Genomic DNA, 21,944 nt, shown 5'->3' on the forward strand with positions numbered 1-21,944 from the left:
CGCCTCACTCGAGTATAAGCCGAGCCCAGCTTTTTCAGCACAAAAAATGTGCTGAAAAACTAGGCTTATACTCAAGTATATACAGTATATATATATATGAAACACTGCATTTTGTAGGAACCCACCCAAGTGCAATCATTCCACAGTGTTACCTGGCTGAAAAACTGTAGAGGCTCGATAAAGGTTTCTGAAGCTTGCTCACTGCTCTGGAAAATTTGGCTTCTGCCCAGCTTAGCATCTGTTGTGTTGCCTGTTTCGCAGGGTGGATAAAAAGAACACAAGCCCAAAGAATTAACATTGCTAAATTTAAACTGGATTTTAATTAAAATAAAAAATAAAAAATGGCAGAGAGTGCATATCATGAAAAAGAAATCTGCTTGTTGAAGTGAAGTCTGAGGACGTGACAATCTTGCTGACACCTCACCGCTTTGCCATGGCAAGATGAGAGCCAAGTTCTGGGACACATTTTGAATTCCGAGAAAGCGATGCAGGCACCCGTCATGAAATGGAAAACTTCATGATGCGTACCACAACACAAAATGGCTGTCATGGGGGCCTGGCACAACACAAAATGGTTGCCATGTATAAAAGAGGCCTTCCAAATTGACAATCCTGTGATTGTATGACAAGCAAACTCCTGTTAGAAGCAGGTACTAGGCCACTGGGGCCCCTGTGCTGAGCAGGAGGGACACGAATAATTTTATATACCAACCATATCCAAGGCGGTTTTCAACATTCTCAGGGAAACCTGGATTGGCTCCATCAGCCACACATCCTTCACCAGCGTGGGAACAAAAGCCTGGAGTTTCTTCAGATAATCCTCCGTCCTCTGTTGCCACACCTCGTCCAAAGGTTTCAACGTCACATCGTAATAGGCATCCTTCAGTGTTGTCAACGGCTCTTTTAAAATGGAAACAGGGCGGGGAAGGGAGTATGATGGGGAGTGGGGAAAGGGTTGTATCCATCACTGCTCCTACTCAAGAGTAGACCTATTGAAATTAACACACATGACTTGTGGATGGGCAAATTTGCCAATTTCAGTTTCTCGTTTTTTTCCACCCTGAAATTCAGTTCTTCACATTTCTGCGTCACTTATTTTATTTTATTATTTAAAATGTCTTTGTGAAAATGCACCAGCATTTTCGTGAACATTTCTCCTAATAATACACATTTTTGTACAGTATAGGCAAAAATATCCAAGGAAGGTGCAACGCAGAGCCAGTGAAGGCTACATCATCTGGGAAGAAGGGAGGTAGTTGGGGAGGGGGCGTGACCTGGTGAGAGTCCCAAGGGCCAGATAGAAAGGCTCGGAGGGCCACATACCTCCCCACCCCCTGAGCCTGAGAGTCCCCATCTCTGGCCAGGCCCTTAGATTTTTTTAAACCATTACATCCTGCCCTGCTTACTTTGCAGCTCCATCTGCATTTGTTGTATGATGACTTGAAGTTTGCCCAGGTAAAGTGGGAGGCTGTTCTGTAGTGCTTGCTTGACTCCGCTCTGTTTCCACAATTGGATGACTCCTCTCATTTTGTTTTGGAGGATTCCTGCTACTTCCTGGGAAGTTTTTAAAAGCCATCCAACAGCATCATAGAGAAAGTCAACATGCTGCACCTGCAGGGTTTGCACCAAACCAAGAAGTATACTAATTGGCTGCAGTTTTTTTTTTTTTAACATGTACTGTTTACTTTGGAGAAAGGAGACAAAGTTGTACTGTTTTTGTTTAATATAGCAGGGGTGGGGAACCTGCAGCCCTCCAGATGTTGTTGGGCTAACCCTGATCATTTGCCATAGTTCTTGCCAACTTCTTACCGATTTCCTGAAATCCTGGAGGCATCCTTCCAGGTCCTTGACCTTTGCCGCCAGCCTGTGCTGAAGATCGGATGCGATCTTATTCAGTTTTGACTGCGAGAATCAGAAAGAAGACGACTTTGATGTGTGGTTTTGAAAAGATTACTAAGGTGAACACAAGGCCTAGCTCTCACTGTCTGGGATCTATAAGGCACTATTTGCACAAATTAACATTTAAAGCAGTATCATGCCACTTTTAAACAGTCATGGCTTTCCACAAAGACTCCTGGGAAGTGTAATTTGGTAAAGGTGATAAAGGTTGTTAGGAGTCCCCTATTCCCCCTCAGAAAGTTACAATTCTCAGAATAGTTTAGTAGTTAATCCCTCTTTTCTAGGGCACTCTGGGAACTGTAGCTCTGTGATGGAAAAGGAGGGTTGCCTAACCATTCTCAGGAATCAAACTACATCTTCCATTGTCATGTTTAGGCCTACCCATGACCCGACACCACAGAATTGGGATCCCGTCACCCCCCACCCCCCAGTGGTCCCAAAATCTCCCTTCCAGGCACATGACTAGGCACTAACCTGCCTCAGCAAAAACAATCATTCTCCATTTAGCCACCAAGAAACAAAACCCCAAACCAATAAAAGTAAATCTCCTGGCTCAAACAGCAGCAGGTTGGGTCTTTGACCCTTGCACTGCCCCACCCCTAAATGTGAGACCCCTTTGGTGTCTCTCACTTTAGGGGTACCATCACCAGGGTCCCTGCTGGCCACGTCAGGCCCAGCAATGTGTCCACCCCCACCAAGAAATCTTGGTCTTATAGGCCAACTGATATCAAGCAACCAGATGAAGGTCTTCAGGCCAGAAAGGGTCTTTCCCCACCACAAAACCAGAACATAACTGCCCTGATCCCATCTAGAGCAAAAAGAAGAACAAGCGCAGAATGAAATGGGGAGGGCCCCGTCGTTTTTGAAAACACCGCACCTCTGTTTTAGCAACTGGACCTCCACATCCATGGGCCTTGAAGCTCAAGCTCTGGTTGGAGGCTTCAAGAGCCAAGTGCCCCACTTCCTCTCGTCTCTCTCTGTTAACGACAAAGTAGGCATTGAAAGCGGCATGCTGTTGGCCATCTGTGCAAGCCTCGAGCTCCAGCCCATCCTCACCATCCTCTGCGAGAACCAAGAAAAGAACGAAGTTTTAAGCCTCCCGCGGTCACGGTGGAAAAAGAGAAATGTGAAATCTGTTGGGTTTCTATATCCTCACTGTGCAGTCACTTATACATTCCAGCACAGATTGTTGGAATCACAGGGAACGGATGTTGCTCTAACTGGCTTCCTGTTGTTGTTCCTTCTTCTTCGGACTTCTCTCACAGAAAGAAGACATGTTTTCTTTACTCTGTCTTTTTAGTTAGTAATAAAAGTAGCTAGTAGCACATATCTCTGCCTCATTCCGATTTTATTTGACTCTGCAAGATATCGGAGAATGTGCCCGGTGTCTAGGCTAAGGCACGGGTCATTAAACGTCGGGGTCACTGCTTCGGAACTGCCTGATGGAAGACAGGCCGGAAATGTTCCAGCGTTTTGCCTGGAGGATGGTCTTCTCCCCCCCCCCCCATGTGCCAACATTTTGGTTATGGGCCCAGAGCGGAGGTAATCTTCTCAGCGTGTCATTTATGAGGTATGTGCTCATCTCCCAGGAAGCCTGCCAGGCACTAATTGGCCGGCAGTAAAGGAAAGGAAGGAAGCGGCCATTGCAAAATCATCACAGAACCGTAGAGTTGGAGACAAACTCGAGAGGTTCAGAGGGTGGCAACACAAGAACGGGCCTTCTCTGCAGTGGCTCCCCGTCTGTGGAATGCTCTTCCCAGGGAAGTTCGCCTGGTGCCCTCATTATACACCTTTAGGTGCCAGGCAAAAATAGTTCCTTTTCAACCAGGTCTTTGGTTGATGCGATTTACATCCCTGTGGGGGTGGGGCGAGCATCCCATGGGGGCATCCATGAGCAGTGAGCAGCTGGGGGGCGCCACCCTAGGTGAGCGTTGTGGGGGCACCTCAAGCGGCAAGCGTCTCGGGGGCATCCGCGAGCGGTGAGCGTCCGGGGGGGGGGCAGCAATGTCACCCCCTCAGGGATGACACCTGGGGCATACCGCACCCACCACACCCCCTTCCTCTGCCAGTGTTGCTCAGATGCAAGGGCTTGGGAATATCTTCCAGCCTGAGGGCCACATGGACTAATGGGCAACCTTTTGGGGGCCGGATTTCAGTGGTGGGTGGGACCAGAGGCAATAGTAGGTGGACCAGCAGGTGTAGCCTGCTGTAAAAAAGTGAGAGTCACATTTTGGCAGTGCGCGAGCCAGACTTTTCTACAGAGAGGTCTTCCTATCCAGAAAAGGAAGAGGCATTATCAGGACATATTCCAGGCAGACAATAAGCAATCTGGGAAGGCATAGGGGAGGGCCAGTGAAGAGTAGGGAACTAGGGGCGCCATCTCTAGGGGGCCCTGGGGGCCCGAGCACCCACAAAAATTGTTGTGGGTGCTCAGCAACTGCACCACGGGGCCCCCACACAAATCATGTCGCAAGTGCAGGGCACCCATAACCTGGGACCCAAGTTGGCGCCCCTGATGGGGACTGAGGAGAGCTCTGAGGGCCACACAGAGAGGTATGGTGGGCCACATTCGAGCCTGAGGCTCCCCTCCTCTAACCGCAACAGCACACTCGCCGTCACTTTGAGGGATTCCACATGCGATTGGGCACCAATTATCCAGAACTGAGCAGCACGCAATAGCGAATTTACCTTTCAGGTATCCCATGTAACATTGAAGGCATCCTTTTCCTTTGGAAGCTGCTAATTTCACCGCCTCTTTTGGGTCAATCTTTGCCTCCACCAGGACTTGACTTTGACCAGCTGAGGAAGCCACACTCCCCACCACACCCAGCCAAATGGCATCAGATGCTTTGAGCTGTGGAAAGAAAGGGGGAAAAAAACATTTTGAGCAACTGGTTTTCAGAAGCGTTACCACCTCTGCCTGTGGAGGCAGAACATAGCCATTGTGACTAGCAGCTTTCTCCTCCATAAATTTGCCACCACTGCCTCATGTGGGACTGAGTTCCATAGTTTAACAATTTGATGACTTAGTTTTCTCTGTCCTGAATCTTCCAGCATTCACCTTCTTTGGAAATCCGTGAGTTCTAGCATCATGAGAGAGGGAGGCATTTTTTTTATCCTCTACCCACAATCCCCATGTCACATATAATTTTATACTATTCTGTTATGTCACCTGTTCCTCTCCTCTTCTATAAACAAGAGAGTCCCAAATGCCACAACCTTTCCTCAGAGCAAATGGTGATTTGAACTGGTATGGTGAGAAGCCACTGGGCCCTGAATGAATTCTGTTCACACCCACCCAGCTACTACTAATTTTAAAGCTCCCCCCCCCCCATTCAAATTATCTATAGGCTATGCACCTGAATACCTTTACCATGAGGTGGCAGTGCATGCTCATTTGCAATAAGGGTGGCAGATGAAGGTACGTAATTTTTTGAACTCAAATAGTTATGACGGATGCAGGTCGGGGCAAATTGCATGTTATGTAGCAGGGGTACACAAGAAAGCCCAGGCAGTCCTTTCTCTTGCAACAGTTCTGTTGGGAGGGGGAAATTTGCATCAAAGAAAGGGCAGGGAAATGAGAGAGTGCTTAACCCTTTGCCTGCCTGGAACTTAAGGGAAGGGAAATGAGAGAGTGCTTAACCCTTTGGCTGCCTGGAACTTAAGGGAAGGGAAATGAGAGTGCTTAACCCTTTGCCTGCCATTGGAACTTAAGATCGAAGGGATATTCAGTCCAGAGTCCTGTTTCCCACTGTGGTGAAAAGTACAACTCTCTGGAAGACCACAAGCAGGAGCTGAGCACTACCACCTTGGGACCTGAGACCACCCGGGGCTTATTCCCAATAAAGAAAAGCATTATTTATTCATTTAATATATTTCTATTCCTCCTTTCTCCGAAGCTGGGATTCAAGGCGGCTTGCAACATTAAAAAACGTCCATAATAAAAGACAGAATAATAAGAACAAATTAGTTAAGAACAATAATTAAAGTACATTGCAGTATATTTAATGCCTACAAGGGTTGCCAAAAGTGAAAATCCGGACAAAGTTGAAATTTGCCTTGCTTCAGTTGAGTTTTTTGGGTTTTTTTTATGGGGCTGGGTGTTGAAGTTGTTGAGCTTGAGTTGGGAGATGTTCCCCAAAAAGGGAGCCTGATTCCCAGATGTGTGGCAGTCCTACAACTAAGACACAATTTGCCCTGACAGGAGTCCAATGATGGGCATGGTCTGTGCCTTAGTTTCTGAAGGCCTGCCTAAACAGGAAATAGCAGGAGATAGCAAAGAAGGAGCCAGCCTAACGTCTCTTGGGAGGGAATTCCACAATATGGGAGCAGCCACAGAAAAGGCTTCCTTTGGCGTCGCCACCAACAACCTTGGCTCTGATGTCAACAGGCCTGAGAGAAGTTGCTCCCAGGAGGGTCTTAGCACCCAGGCAGGTTTGTATAAGGAGATATGATATCTCAGGTAGCCTGGGCCCAAGTCACATATTATACAAATAAACGAATGAATGAATAAAGGCTCCCCTGCCCCACAACTCACTGAAAACTCTGTCGAATAGCTCTTCTCTTCAGCTGTGCTACGATTTCTTAAGGCAGCCGTGATGGACCCCTCGCCACCAGCAAGGCTGAGTTTGCCTTCTGATCGCCAGAGAAAACCTCCCTTGTTTAGCTGGTGTTTCCCAGAGAGTGCAATTGCCTAGGAAAATAGAGTGGATAGAATTACCAGAGACAATCAGAGTAAAGTAAAAGGCGGGGGGGGGGGGGGAGAGAGAAATAGGCGTGTGTCACCGTGGGTAGGAATGATACCTCTTTGATACTGCTTCCAAGTTTTGACAGACAGGGTGCCCCCAAAGAGGAAATGCACCCCGCAAAAGGTTTGCATAAAAATTGCATATGGTAATTGTTATGTATAGATGCCAGTTTAGAAATAATGACTATAGCTGGAATGGAACATGAGACACAATGATTCCCATGCAGTGGGAAAGACAGGGACCCGGTGCAGTGTGTGCCTGCTTGCTCAGCCAGCTGCTGACCCTGCTGCATGTTTGATGGGCAACTTCAAGACCCTCTTGCCTTCCCTTCTTAGGCAGATAGCTCAGTTGGTAGACCATGAGGCTTTTAATCTCAAGGTCCTGAGTTTGAGCCCCATGCTGTGCAAAAGATTCCTGCCCTGCAGAGGGGTTGGCATATAGATGACCCTCGTGGGTCCCTTCCAACTCTATGATTCTGGGATTCTTTATCTTTTAAGCTGGACTTGGACCTGATTGCCCCTCTAATAACACAGGATGCTTTCAGATTGAGAGAGGGCTGTTCTCTGCAAAGCAGAGGCATGAACATGTCGGTGAAGTCCTATGCATGTTCGTTCAGAAGGGAGGAAGACCCTTCATCGCCTACAGACAGCCACCCAATCTCAAACAGCTCCTCACCCACAATAATACAACAGGACTCAACATGGACACTGGTACCAGAGCCTGCAATAAACCCAGATGCCAACTTTGCTGCCACATAAACCCGGACAACACCATCACTGGTCCCAACAACATCAAACACACCATCTCAGGACTATTTAATTGCTCATCTTCCAACATTGTGTATGCAATCAAATGCCAACAGTGCCCTTCTGCTCTCTATATTGGACAAACAGGCCAAACCCTACGCCAAAGGATAAATGGACATAAATCTGATATCAGAAATCACAAGACAGAGAAACCAGTAGGAGAACACTTCAATCTCCCAGGACATTCTATAAAAGATCTCAAAGTAGCTGTCTTAATACAAAGAAATTTCAGAAATAGACTGGAAAGAGAAGTGGCTGAATTGCAACTAATCACCAAACTTAAAACCATGGAGAAACCTGATCTGAACAAAGACATTGGATTCTTATCTCATTATACATAACAAAGCTATCTTTAGCCATCTCACCCCTTGCCTTTCCCTGCAAGACTAATTGCAGCTGTTAAGAGTCGTCAACAGGTTTTCCACACCTATCAGCTGACCACCCATTCCCACCACCCTTTTGAGTAATACCCCTCCCCACTCCCTCACTATATTTAAGGATCTGGTGACTTCTGTTTCAGTGTATCTGAAGAAGTGTGCATGCACACGAAAGCTCATACCAAGAACAAACTCAGTTGGTCTCTAAGGTGCTACTGGAAAGAATTTTCTATTTTGTTTCAACTATGGCAGACCAACACGGCTACCCACCTGTAACCCGTTCATTTCAGTGGGGCTTCGTTCTGAGGAGGCAGGCATAGGCTTGCCCTGTTTGTATCTGAGAGCAATGGCAACGCATCACTTACCTCCGGGAGATCACAGATTCTGAGGCTCGCAAAATGACGAAGCCAAGCTGAGTAGTCCGTTTCAATTTCCCCCAAGATATGCTGACTGGAACATGGAGTCGAAAAGATGTTTTCCAAAACGGCTTCCACTTGAATTTTATCCAGGTGCCATGACTTGCTTTTCTGCATTTTTTAAAAAAAAGGGAAAATAGAACAGGAGCTCAAAATGCACCTGCGTTTCTGATGTCTGCAGTCACTGATGAGTACTACTCTCAAGTTGGCTCCTAAGACTGTCGCTGTTTTGGGGTGGGGTTCAGTCACATACCAGCCAATTGAGGCAGATCCGCACCACACATCTGAAGCAAATGGCTTCTCCCAAGGAATCCTGGGAGCTGTAGTTTGTTGAGGGTGCTGAGAATTTTAGCTCTGTGAGGGGGAAGCGCCAGCTCCCAGGATTATTTGGCAGAAGCCATGGGCACAAGCCTATGGATCTTATGGAAAACATTTAGCACCATCAGAACATAAATAAATAAATAAATAAATAAATAGCAGAACAGGCTCAAGGGCCATGAAATATGTCGAAAAGCAAATCCTGTCCTACCCCAGCCTTGTTCATGAAAGCAATTTTCCCCAAGTGATGCAATATTATTCATTCATTCATTCATTCATTCATTCCCTGCCCATCTGGGCAGCTCCCAAAAGAATATTAAAAACACAATAAAACATCAAACATTAAAAACTTCCCTAAACAGGGTTGCCTTCAGATATCTTCTAAAACTCAGATAATTGTTTATTTCCTTGACATCTGATGGGAGGGTGTTCCACAGGGCCACTACCAAGAAGGCCCTCTGCCTGCTTCCCTGTAACCTCACTTCTCACAGGGAGGGAACCGCCAGAAGGCCCTCGGAGCTGGACCTCAGTGTCTGGGCTGAACAATGGGGGTGGAGACGCTTCTTCAGGTATACTGGGCCGAGGCTGTTTAGGGCTTTAAAGGTCAACACCAACACTTTGAATTGTGCTCAGGAACATACTGGGTGTCAATGTAGGTCTTTCAGGACCAGTGTTATATGGTCTCGGCGGCCACCCCCAGTCACCAGTCTAGCCACCGCATTCTGGATTACCGGTAATTGTAGTTTCCTAGTCACCTTCAAAGGTAGTCCCATGTAGAGCGCATTGCAGTAATCCAAGCGGGAGATAACTAGAGCATGCACCACTCTGGCGAGACAGTCCATGGGCAGGTAGGGGTCTCAGTCTGCATACCAGATGCAGCTGGTAGACAGCTGCCTTGGACACAGAATTGACCTGCGCCTCCATGGACAGCTGTGAGTCCAAAATGACTCTCAGTCTGCACACCTGGTCCTTCAGGGGCACAGTTATCCCATTCAGGACCAGGGAGTTCTCCACACCTCTCCGCCCTCTGTCCCCCCAAAACAATACTCAATTTCATGCAACAGAATAATGAAGATTCCACCTCGTATGTCAGATTCTGCACAATTTTTTTGCCATCCCACTTCAGGTCAAAGTGCTGACTCAACAAGGCTGCCGTCTGCTCTAGGGACCCGCAGGCCTGGAGACTTGCAAGGCTTAGAACATTCTGAAGCTGTAGAAATTATGAATGAAAAACATTGGTTATTACTTTGGAGAAGATGTGTGGTTCAGTGGCAGGGCATGTGTTTGCCTGCAGAAGATCCCAGGTTCAATCCCTGGCCCCTCCAGGTGGCACTGAGAGATACGTCTCCCTGAAACTCTGGAGAGCTGCTGCCAGTCAGTGTAGACAACACTGAGCTAGATGAACCAATGGTGAACAGGGGTATAAGGCAGCTTCCAACGCTGTATGTTCACTTTGGGTGGACAAAGCTGCAGTGATGCAATACAGTCTTTTATACAGTGGTATCTCTGGTTAAGAACTTAATTCGTTCCGGAGGTCCGTTCTTAACCAGAAACCATTCTTAACATGAGGCGCGCTTTCGCCACTTCCGCTGCGCCACCGCCGCACGACTTCCGCTCGCATCCTGGGGCAAAGTTCGCAACCAGGAGCATCTACTCCCGGGTTAGCGGAGCTCGTTACCCAAAGCGTTCGAAAGGAGGACGGTACATAATCCGAGGTTCCACTGTATAACCAAAAAATGCACATTCCACTTTCTAGAACAAAGGACCTCTAAGCGGTTTGCCACAGACTGCCTAAAACAGGGCTCGGCAAGGTTTTCCGGCCATGGGCCGGATCATTCCCATGGAGCTTGTCCGTGGGCCAGACATGCGCAGCGCGACGACGGAAATCGCGTCTGTGCATGTCTGTGACACTGGAAATCGCTTCTGCGCATGCCCAGATGCCGAAAACCGCGACTGCACAGAAGCGTTTTTGGGCATCTGGGCATGCGCAGACGCAATTTCCAGCACCACTCAGTGAGTCCCCTCACTGCGCTGCGCCGAGCCGATTTAGTGTGGTGCGCAGGAAACTTGCCAAGTGGGTGGCTTGGTGAGCGGGTGGCTCATGGGCTGGTAAAACGGTCTTTGTGGGCCGCATCCAGCCCATGGGTCGGAGGTTGCCAACCTCTGGTCTAAAATATTAACTGAAAATGCCAATAAAAGCATTTGTACCTGGCTAAAGGAAGCTGTGATACAAGCATCCCAAAGTGTGGTGTTGGTCTGGGACTTGTCTCCAAATGTAAATTTCAAGTGGGCGGGTTGCCCATCGTCCCAAGCCAGCCACACCTAATGTCAGAAAAAGAAATGCTGAAATAAGTTTGAGACAGAGCAGCGTGGCAAGAGCAATATTCACTTGAAAGGGGGGAAGCACACCCTAGGGTTATGAGCCCCTAAGGGACAAAGTGATTAGCATTTAGAGAAATGGATGTAAGCTGCTTTGATGGCATGGAAAACAGCAGGATAGAAAGACAGGCTGTGTTCATATGATCATACCCAGGAATGAACAAGCTTCATTCGCTTGCAAATAACATCTCTTTGCACAAGTGGGAAAACAAGCCAGGAAGCCATAACTAACTATACCTTTCCATTATGTGGGAAACTATGGTTGGCAGCTTCCAAACAAGCCCAGGATATGGAAGCCATGGTTTAAAGTTAAGTGTAATGCATGTGCCAGCCCTTGTCGCAGGGATGGGAACCTGTAAAACCTCCTGTCTACCCAAGCTAGCATGGCTGATAGTCAGCGATTATGGGAGTTGTAATTCAGCAAGATTCGGAGGGCCACATGTTCCCCACCCTCACTTTACACAACCCAGTTCAATTGGAAAAAATAAACCCCCATACAGCTGCGCTCTGATATCCAGTTTCCACAACAGGACTTATTTTTGGATAGTTATCTATAGGATCACACTGTTAATTCTTTGCGTGATCCATCCGGTCAATTTACCTGCTGGTTGTAGGTGCCTCTTCTGCTTTCAGTGAGAGATCTAACCTCCACGTGATTCATGGTGAAGTTAAAAGGGTGAGCCACAGCAGCGTTGTAATAGACACGCTCTTTTCCAAACTTGAGAGAAGAAGACACAGCGACCTGTTGCCATAATCAGAAATAGAGGTTAAACAAGTGGTGGCAATAGTAATCTCTCCTATTATTATTATTATTATTGTTGTTTTGTTGTTGTTGTTGTTGATTGTTGATTGTTTGTTATATTATTATAAATAATAGTATACCACCCTTCATCCGAAGATCGCAACATAAAACACAAAATTGTCTAGATTTACAAACAAACAGAAAAGTTAACTAATTTTGTATTGTTGAAGTTTTGGGAGGTTTAGACAGGAGAAGGCCTTATGAGGCCAGAAAGGCTGTTTAAAGCTATATAGTGGAAACAGCAAGAGATTACTAAGCCTTGCCCCGCCCTCAACCAAAGGGAAGGAGCCAGGTATGTGTACAAAGGAACTATGATCATGTCCCTTGTTTGCTGGATGGAGAAGAGAGAGGGGTGCAAGAATCCTTGGAGAAGCTGCTCTATTGTACAAGGGGCAATATTTATACATTCCTTGCTCTGTCTATTTTTGCTTCTGGCCCCACCCACCAACAGCATGTGGCCCCCCAGAAGGTTGTCTAGACAGGTAGGTGGCCCTCGGGTTGGAAAACGTTCCTCAACCCTGTTTTAACCGGTGATATTGGAGAATGTGCATGGGAGATCTTCTGGATGAGAAACCTGCATTCTGTGTTTCCATGTTGTCTGAACTTGGCGTGTTGGTGGCCATAACTGATGAGCCAATAGCTTCCCAGAGCAGGGTCTAAGGGTGTAGCGTTGCATGAATGGAAAAGCTAAGTCTCCTTTCTGTTACCTGTTCCTTTGCGTCCCAACCAATGACGACGTTGTCTCTGTGGCTACGTCCAGAGTGCTCCACATGCAAGCGGAGCGTGGAGTGCTGAGGAAAAGGGATCGAGAGAGGATGGCAGATCTCCACTGAAATGGAAAACAAGCCACGTTTCCTATTAGACACGGCGCCCAGTGCTTGGAACAAACCAGTTGGATTTAAGGAAGTTCAAAAATCTCCGAACCGCACCTTAAAGCAGTCCCCATAATGGCCAGGTGAACTGAATGTGAATTAAGTTCATTTGCGGGCAGAACTTTGAATGACTTCTGCGTCATTTTCATACTCTTACCTGTCCAGGAAATACGTGATGGGAAAGTTGAACATTCACAGTATCTACCTATTGAATTGAGGCCAATGATGCTGGATTTGAAAAGGTCTCTCTGAACATAGGCTTTTCTTTCAATTAGGAATGTATCTGGAGATGTCGGGTATTGAACCTGGGACCTTTTGGGTGCAAGGCAGATGCTCTACCACTGCTATGGCCCCCTGCCCTAGAACAGAGCAAGTCACTTGACTTTCTCATCTTTCTTTCTCTTCACCTGTAACCTGGATACTTCCCCCCAATAGATTTTTATTAAAGTTTTTAAAAATATATAATACAAAGTTTAATATCAAATACCCAATATCTTTTTAGATGATCAAAGATTAGAAAAAACCTAATCTAAATGAAAACACAAACCAAAAAGGGGAGAAGATAAAAGGAAGGAAAGAGAAAAGCAAAAAAAGAGAGAGAAAGAAAAGAGAACCTTTGATTCGTCATCTGTCAGCTATAGGTAGAAAATTATTCAAAACATCCACTCTGAGGTAACACCCAACTATTTTACTTTCTAAAAACCAATATTTTCTTCAGTCCTCAAACCCAAATATCACAAGGTCTTTTTCTTTTTCACGCAAAAAGCCCATAAAGAGTTTCCAATCTTTACTAAATATCAACAATGATTTTTCCGTAATTAAACATGTCATCTTTGCCATTTCATCGAACCACCATTCCACTTGGATACTTTTAACCAAGTGCTCTCTCACTGAGCTTTGCCATTTCCCTTCTATCACTGCTTGCCCCAGAGTTTTATAGAAACCTACCCTGTACTTCATGACCTCCATATATCTTTGGGAAGACTCCAGTGTAGCTTCCTGCGAGTTTTGCTTCTTTGCCATCCCATAATGCAACACATCTCAAAGCTTGGGTTCTCTTGCTTTTTTGGTACGCTGTTGTGAGAACAAGTCGCCTTGGAATGATTGCTAACTGAAATGGGGGAAAAAAGGAGAGAGGAGCAACACGACATCCTTTGTTATGCCAAGACTTCTGAGTTGTACACCCTCAAAGTGGTTATTCGCCACCTCCTCAATGCCTTGTTTGCATGGATTAAAATACATGTTAAAAAGTGGTCCCACCAACCTGGGGTACACTGTGCATCAGTTCAAGGACTTGTGTGTGGTTCCTCCCAGTAAATGCTAACTTTGTCAAAACAAGGAAATCCTTCTTTTCCATCTGGATGGAAATTTTTCCTTCTGCTTCTTTGGTAGAATAATTTATCTAAAGGAATTACAGAGGATATTTAAACAGCAACAGCAAAAGACTTTGCCCTCCCCTCAATGTATTTCTTTTAGGGCAGTGCGACTGGTTCCCCTTCACTGGGTGCTGAGCTGGGGCGTGACGTGGCACTGCAGGGCTCTCCAACTATGGCATAGTACGAGTGCAGAACGGAAGGTGAGAGACGGATGGGACATTGTTGAATTTTGGCCTCGGACAGGGCACTGCTGAAATTTGAAAGACCAAAGTCTTACACACACACACACACACACACACACACCCTTTGCTGCCACTCACAGGTCCCCAGGAGAACCCCAATCCTTTATTTCATTTTCCTTTATAGCAGGCACAGGACAGCATCATCTGTTATATCAGGGATGGCCAACTCCCAAGAGACTGTGATCTACTCACAGATTTAAAAACGGGTGGTGATCTACCCCCTTTGGGGGCTTTTTTTTAGGAAGAAGGAAGGCCCATTTTTAGGGGTTCAGGTCAAAGTTGTAGGGCTTTTTTTGGGGAGGAATGCCCTGTTTCTTTGGGGTGCAGGGCAAAATGTTGAGCTTCTTTGGGGGGAGCCAGCGATCTGCCAGTGATCTACCACAGAAGTCTAGTGATCTACCGGTAGATCACGATCTACCTGTTGGACATGCCTGTGTTATATGATCAGGCCCTGGCCATCACTCTGAGAACTTAAAGACAAGCCTACTGGATCAGGCCAATGGCCCATCTAGTCCAGCATCCTTTTCTCAAAGCTGCTGACCACATGCCTGTGGGAAGCCTGAAAGTTTTACCTGAGAGCAGCAACACTCTGCCCACCTGCAGTTCCCCACAACTGGCATTCAGAGGCGTAATGGCTCTGACAGTGGCAGCAGAACATATTCATCATGGCTAATGTCAGCCTTCTCTAATCCTCGTTCAAAGCCATCCAAGCTGGTGGCTATCACTGCCTTCTCTGAGAGTGAGACCCTTAGTTTGGACCATGTGTCATGTGAAGGACTTTCTCTTGCCTGACTTGAATCTTCACACATTTAGCTTCATTGGATGCCCAAAGGTTCTAGTGTTTTGAGGGAGGGAGAAAAAAAAATATCTATCCCCTGTTTCCATACCATTCATAATTGTATAAACCTCTATCATGTCTCCTTTTCTCTAAACTAAAATGTTGCAAATTCTGAAACTTTTCTTCACATGGCAGTAGTTCAATCGTCTTGGTCATTTTGGCTGCCCTTTTCTGAACCTCGTCCAACTCTATAATATTGGGGTGAGGCAACAAAGCATTCCAAATGTGATCACACCATAGATTTGAATTAACAACATGGTGATATCAGCGGGTTTCCTCTCCCCAGTGTGGTGTAGTGGTTAAGAGCAGTAGACTAGTAATCTGGTGAACCGGGTTCGTGTCTCCGCTCCTCCACCTGCAGCTGCTGGGTGACCTTGGGCTAGTCACACTTCTCTGAAGTCTCTCAGCCCCACTCACCTCACAGAGTGTTTGTTGTGGGGGAGGAAGGGAAAGGAGAATGTTAGCCGCTTTGAGACTCCTTAGGGTAGTGATAAAGCGGGATATCAAATCCAAACTCTTCTTCTTCTCTTCTTCTTCCCCCAATTCCTTTCCTAATGTAAGTTGCAGTAAGATGCAGTTAGCAAAATCTGTGGTGGACGAGACTTAACTGGAGCAATTACCTTTGAGGAAACTTCAGCCGTGCTGGGGAAATACTGAAGGAGAAATGGCAGGTTCTGGAGACATCTGATATGCAATTCTTCACTGGAGGAGAAAGCTCTGTGTTAAGGGATCACTCTGAAGGTGCTTCTTGGCTGTCACCACAACCAGGTGGGATTCAACCAGCAAATTCAGGGTTTGCAAATACAGCTGGCTTGGTGCTCTTGTGCAACAAACCTGTTGCTTTCCCCCTTACCCTTGTGTGATAAGGAAAGTACAGGAAAATACACTGGAAAGTGTGGGATAACACTTGCTCGATGCAACATCGTCTAACCTCTCCACAAACTAATCCGAATGAATGCTTAATAAATAACAGACATCATCTAACCTCTCTATCTCAGTAAGTGCCAGCAACCCACCATTTTGGGTAGTCAAAGAACGGTGGACTTCATTGGATTATAGCCAACGCTAGTCCAACTCAGAATAGACCCACAGGAGCAACCAAAGTCCATTAATTTCAGTGGTCCTACTCTGAGTAAAACGCCAAGGCCAACCTCTTCTTACCTTCGCAACTTATTTCTAGCCCTGAAAACAAAGAAGAGATTCAGGTTTGGGTCACAAGCCAGCTTCAGGGATGCTTCTGTCTTGTTTTCAGAAAGGATCTCGAGGAACGTTAGCTGAAGGAATAAGCAGGAGAAGAGAAGAGAAAAGACAACAACACATGGATGTATTCACGTGGAATCTAACAGAAGCACTGTAAGGTCTTGTTACTCTTTAATGTTTGTACCATTTCACACTGATGACTGTTTCAGAAATTCAGCCTGGCCAACATCCTGTGGCACACCCTGTGCTGATGTTGCTCTCTCTCACAAACCTATGATGGCCTGGAGGAAGGGCATCTCAATCCGACATCACAGTGATTTCAGTATTCCAGCTTTCTTTGACCCGCCATGATCACAGAAATCAAGCATGTGTGCGCAGCTTTCTGGGATGCGCAGAACTCCTGTATTCCTCACGATGTCCAATTTATGTGACACCATTTAATCCAGATTTATTTGTTAAACAAACAAACAAACAAACAAACCCTGTTGCCAATGGCCTATTGGCAATATCAAGGCCCCATCTGAAAACACCCTTATTTGATGTTGTTGCTGTAATATTTTAATGTTGTTAGGTTCTTCTTCTTTTTTGCTGTTTAGTGTATACTGTTTGACTGACTACTTTGAGATTAAGTGCCTTAGGTTGGGAGGATAGTTTATTTCCTGAAACACAACAACCCCAAAATAAAACAACAAAAATTAATTAATTAATTAATTAATAACAATAATTTTATTATTTATACCCTGCCCATCTGGCTGGGATTCCCCAGACACTCTGGGCAGCTTCCCAGCACATATAAAACAAAATGAAACATCAGAAAACAAGAACTTCCCGTTATAGGGGATTGTTTGTTTTATTTCTGGTAAACCACCTAGAGGTTCTGTTTACAACTGAGCAGTAAATTAATTTCGTTGAATAAATATAAAATACCTTAAGGCTGAAAGGGAGACCGTGATGCTTCAGGTAACCTAAGGAATGTTTTACTTCTGCTGTGAGTTCCAAAGGGCCACGCCATTCAAAGCTAGTGAGGACATCCACAGTGACAGCCACACTTTCGTTATTAAATAGCCCCTGAAATGCTGCTCTGGCTTTGTTTTCTGAAATACAACAAAACGAAAAAATTTCCACCACCATTGTCCAGTGTATGGCTTAAGGCTACACAACGTGCTTCTTTTTCGAGAATTTCTAGGGCCCAATTTTATTTTTTTTAGAACAGGGTGTGGCCCATTGGCTCCCGCACGTGTCTGCAAGCTGCTTTGAAATGGGCACCTGTCAATCACCTGATGTCACTGTGACCGCAGGTAACTCAAAGGAAAGGATCAGGAGCTTTCTCCAAGCCTTGGTTCCCCCGGTGTTTTTGGACCACAACACCCCATCATCCCTTGCCACCGCTCCTGCTGGCTGGGGATGATGGGAGTTGTAGTCCAATAACATCGGGGGAAACCAAGGCTGAGAAAAGCTGCAGCACATGAGCAACATTGACTGTACCTAGTTTCTGTAGGAAGAAGGTCAAATTGATTGCTGCAGGGTATCCGGATGTTATCGCCGTCGTAACATTATGCAGACCGCAGCAAAAGGTGTTGCGTTGCTGCTTCACATGGATGGAGTTAGAGGTATAGGTAATAAGCGTTTGTCCACTCACGGTCTGGATCCACCTCTCTTGAGTGGTATTAACTTCAAAGGACATGGTCACCTAAGAGAGATACGTGCCTTAGAAGCAACTCAAATATCATGAAATGTTTAGCTCCAGCAATGAAAAGGAAGTGTCTGATTAGTGAAATTGTCTTTCAGTTTAGCTCTGAACTCATAATGCTGTTGTGGACTTATCAGTCCATTTTACCTTGTATAAGTGGACCCGGTTTTTTAAACCTAAAATTAAGAAATCAGTACTTCTTGAGTTGTTAAGCTTTTCTTTTTTTGGGGACAATCACCCACTGGGCGATGCCCACCAGCCACTGCATTCATTATCTGTGTATAAGATGACCCCAAATTTTGCCTGATTTTTTTTAACCAAGGAAAAAAGTATAAAATACTCAGCCATGACAATCCCTAAAAAGAGGTAAAGATGTGGTAAAAACCCTCATTTGAGTTGTTTATATTTTTGTCTAATTCCACTTAGTTGTTTAGGGGCCCTCACCCCAATTTTTTGGAGTTTTGTTTAGTTAAGTTTGGGTTATATCTTTACCACATCTTTACCTCGTTTTAGGGATTGTCACGGCTGAGTATTTTATACTTTTTTCCTTGGTTATTATATCCCGTGACTGTCTTTCTGTTTTTTCGTGATTTTTTTTTTAAGCCAAAAAACAACATTTTATACACAGAAAGATATGGTAAATGAAGAACAACAAGAATGACCTGCACATACCTGGATGGTTTCTGGGATATACGAGCGTAGCAACCAAGGCCATTTGTGATTAAAGTTCCCCGTTAAATTGATCCTCCTTTCAACCGCTTGTACTTGCCCTCTAACAATTAACCAGCATGAACCATACTGAATCTTCACTCTCAAGTTCTTAACATCCACCAGCCCAGCCACAGCCTGTATGGAACAAATCATACGTGTTATGAAAAGGATGGAGAGTTTTCATTTCCCATTTGATATATAATGAATTGAAAGAAAAAAGTTTAAAATAACATTTATTTTAAAAAACAACAACACCAGAAGCTTTTTTATTCAGAATTGTAGGTACCGACATTCCAAAGGAACAGAAAATACTTTTCATGTATGCGACAACAGCCATCTGGATGCTACTAGCCCAGAGATGGAAAGAAGACAAAGTTCCTACCAGAGAGGAACGGCAAACCAAGCTGTTGGACTATGCTGAAATGCCAAAACTAACTGGAAAGCTCAGGAACCAAGAAGACCAAAACTTCAACAATGAATGGGAAAAAATTATAAATTACCTAGCAGACCGCTGTAAGCAGATGAAAACATTAGCAGGATTTTAATAACACTTGTAATGTAGTGAATATTATGGACAATATGGAGAGATACAAAATATGGATTATGAAATAATATGGAGTTGGGAGGGTGTACGATAGGAGCCATGGAAGGGAAGATGGGAAGTCTAGAGATTTGGAGAAATCTCTAAATATGGATATGTGATTTGAATTGTTATGATTTTATATTTGTAAAACCAAATAGGAATAGGAATAGGAATAATTTATTATTGGCCAAGTACATTTTCCAACATACTTGGAATTTGTTTCAGCTACATTGCAATGTAAACATACAGACACTGTTCCTCTCACAATACAAAGAAGCAAAGAAACCCCACCCATATTTTACCTCCCCTTAAGCTATACAACTATGAATTTAACAATTTAATGGCACAAGGGAAAAAACTATTCTTGTGCGTGGCCGATTTTGTATATGAAGTCCTGTAGCGACGTCCAGATGGAAGTAAATCAAGCAGATGATGACCGGGATGTAAAGGATCTGCTACAATTCTCTCTGCTCTCTTCCTAACTCGGGTAGCATAAATGGTCTCTATTGAAGGCAAGCTAACACCAGTTACCCTTTCTGCAATTCTTACAGCTCGTTGGAGCCTTTTCTTGTCTCTCTTGGAGGCTGTACCGTACCAAGCTGTTATAGAATTACAGAGAACAGTTTCAATGATGCCTCTGTAGAATTGGATCAACACTTCCTGGGACAATTTAAATTTCCTTAGTTGACGCAGGAAATACAGCCTCTGGTGGACCTTTTTAATAATACTATTGATGTTGCTTGACCAATTTAAGTTATAAGAAATTATAGAGCCCAGGAACTTAAAGGACTCTACTACTACAGCCATGTTACCAAGAATGGAAAGTGGTAGCAGAACGGAAAAGTGCCTTCTGAAATCAATTACCATTTCTACTGTCTTTTGGGTATTTAGTACCAAATTATTTTCGGTGCACCATGAAACAAGATGGTCTACTTCCCTCCTATACACAGATTCATCGTCCTCTTGGATAAGCCCAATAACTGTTGTGTCATCAGCAAATTTCAAGATCTTAACCGATGGATCAGTTGAGGTACATTCATTTGTACCTTAAATAAAAACTATTATAAAAAAGAAAAGGATGGAAGGTTTTACATCTCCCTCTCTCTCTCTCTCTCTCTCTCTCTCTCTCTCTCTCTCTCTCTCTCTCTTACCCACCCCCACCTCCACTCCACCACCCCACTGTGGTTTGTTGGTTTCTTTGCAATTTTAGCGGATTTAAAGGATGTCAGGTTACATCCACACCAGACACGTACAGCACATTTAAAGCGATAGGCTTCCCCAAAGAAGTCTGGGAGCTGTAGTTTACCCCTCACAGAGCGACAGTTCAGAGCCACTTCAGCTCCCACGATTCTTTGAATGGTGAGGATGTGACCTGTTTTGTACAAGTGCTGGACAAGCATGTCTATACACAAACAAACAAAACCCCTACCTGCAACTCTATCCTGTCTTCTATCCACAGTGCTTGCAAAGTTTCTAGATTATGTGTGAGCCTGTAGTCAAGAGAGATGTGGTCCAACTTCTGTGTAAAGCTCAGTTCCTCTGCAATCTAGGTTTAAAAAAAGAGGGGGGAGGGAGAAATGCATTAGAAATATGGGTTGCATGCCTTGAACAAACCTTGTTGCTGAAATTAGAAGTCAGGTAGAAGAGAAATGGGGCCAACCTCAGACATTTTGCTGCTTGAGGCAAAAGACCAGTTAACATACTCCTCCTTATTCTAGTGGTTTTCAATTAGTCCAGACCCGAGGACCAAGCTGCAACATGGGATCCACTTTCACACGTGATTGATAATTAAAAGTGCTAATAAATGTGCACTAAAAAAGGTAAAGGGACCCCTGACCATTAGGTCCAGTCGTGTCCGACTCTAGGGTTGCGGTGCTCATCTTGCTTTATTAGCCAAGGGAGCCAGCGTACAGCTTCCGGGTCATGTGGCCAGCATGACAAAGCCGCTTCTGGTGAACCAAGAGCAGCGCACGGAAACGCCGTTTACCTTCCCGCCGGAGCGGTACCTATTTATCTACTTGCACTTTGACGTGCTTTCGAACTGCTAGGTTGGCAGGAGCAGGGAGCCCACAGAGTAGTATATGCAGTGTTTCCTCAGTTTTACTACTAAATGAAAACTAGTCCTGCCATGCAGCAGGAAAAAGACATGAGCCCGTGGTTGGCCAGATATATGTATTTCATTAAAAAAAAAAAGCCTTGTGCCTTTCTCCCGCCACATTGCAGCTGTGGTGGAAATGGATAAAACGAGTGCCTCAGGAGAATATGTCCTAGTCCAGACATGCATGTAGTGTTCCTTTAGTCTGGTCAGCCTCAGGGCTTCTCCTCAATTACCTTTCCTCAGCTTTTTCCAGCAGCTGCCCACAATTTAAAGCTCCTTGTCCAAGCGGCCTTTAAAGCTCAATCAGAGCAAATGTCAATCTGCAGAAAACCCAACATTTGCTGCCGATTCAGCTTTAGAGAGCGCGTTTTTTGTGGCAAAAGCTCCAGAGGAAGGGGGGGAAAGGGCGCTCAGACACGGAGCTTTAAATCACAGACCAAACCTGGAAAGAGTGGGAGTGTGAATAAGCCCTGAGATGGAATCCAACACTCTGTTAGCAGCTTTGCTGCAACCCACCTGGTGTGGTCTCACAACCCACCAGTGGCTCCTGATCTCTGGTTGAAGACCCATGTCCTATTCCACCTATGAA

At 45.2% G+C, this 21,944-nt stretch overlaps 1 protein-coding gene across 1 annotated transcript in view; it reads right to left on the reverse strand.

Moving 5' to 3' along the window:
- LOC117057008 overlaps positions 1-21,944 on the reverse strand; it is an 89,373-nt gene that overhangs the window by 7,621 nt on the left and 59,808 nt on the right. The window contains exons 44-61 of the mRNA XM_033167723.1: positions 20,687-20,803; positions 18,636-18,809; positions 16,235-16,347; positions 15,694-15,775; positions 13,882-14,019; positions 13,566-13,728; positions 12,453-12,574; positions 11,545-11,685; positions 10,773-10,886; positions 9,646-9,774; positions 8,196-8,357; positions 6,437-6,592; positions 4,588-4,753; positions 2,777-2,961; positions 1,810-1,902; positions 1,407-1,611; positions 713-900; positions 153-250 (exon numbers count right to left, since the gene is read on the reverse strand). Of these exons, the coding sequence (XP_033023614.1) occupies positions 153-250; positions 713-900; positions 1,407-1,611; positions 1,810-1,902; positions 2,777-2,961; positions 4,588-4,753; positions 6,437-6,592; positions 8,196-8,357; positions 9,646-9,774; positions 10,773-10,886; positions 11,545-11,685; positions 12,453-12,574; positions 13,566-13,728; positions 13,882-14,019; positions 15,694-15,775; positions 16,235-16,347; positions 18,636-18,809; positions 20,687-20,803 (2,546 nt within the window). The remainder of the gene's footprint in view (positions 1-152; positions 251-712; positions 901-1,406; positions 1,612-1,809; positions 1,903-2,776; positions 2,962-4,587; positions 4,754-6,436; positions 6,593-8,195; positions 8,358-9,645; positions 9,775-10,772; positions 10,887-11,544; positions 11,686-12,452; positions 12,575-13,565; positions 13,729-13,881; positions 14,020-15,693; positions 15,776-16,234; positions 16,348-18,635; positions 18,810-20,686; positions 20,804-21,944) is intronic.

The sequence above is a fragment of the Lacerta agilis genome, chromosome 13 (genome assembly GCF_009819535.1).
Source record: "Lacerta agilis isolate rLacAgi1 chromosome 13, rLacAgi1.pri, whole genome shotgun sequence".
In the NCBI taxonomy this organism is placed as follows: Eukaryota; Metazoa; Chordata; class Lepidosauria; order Squamata; family Lacertidae; genus Lacerta; species Lacerta agilis.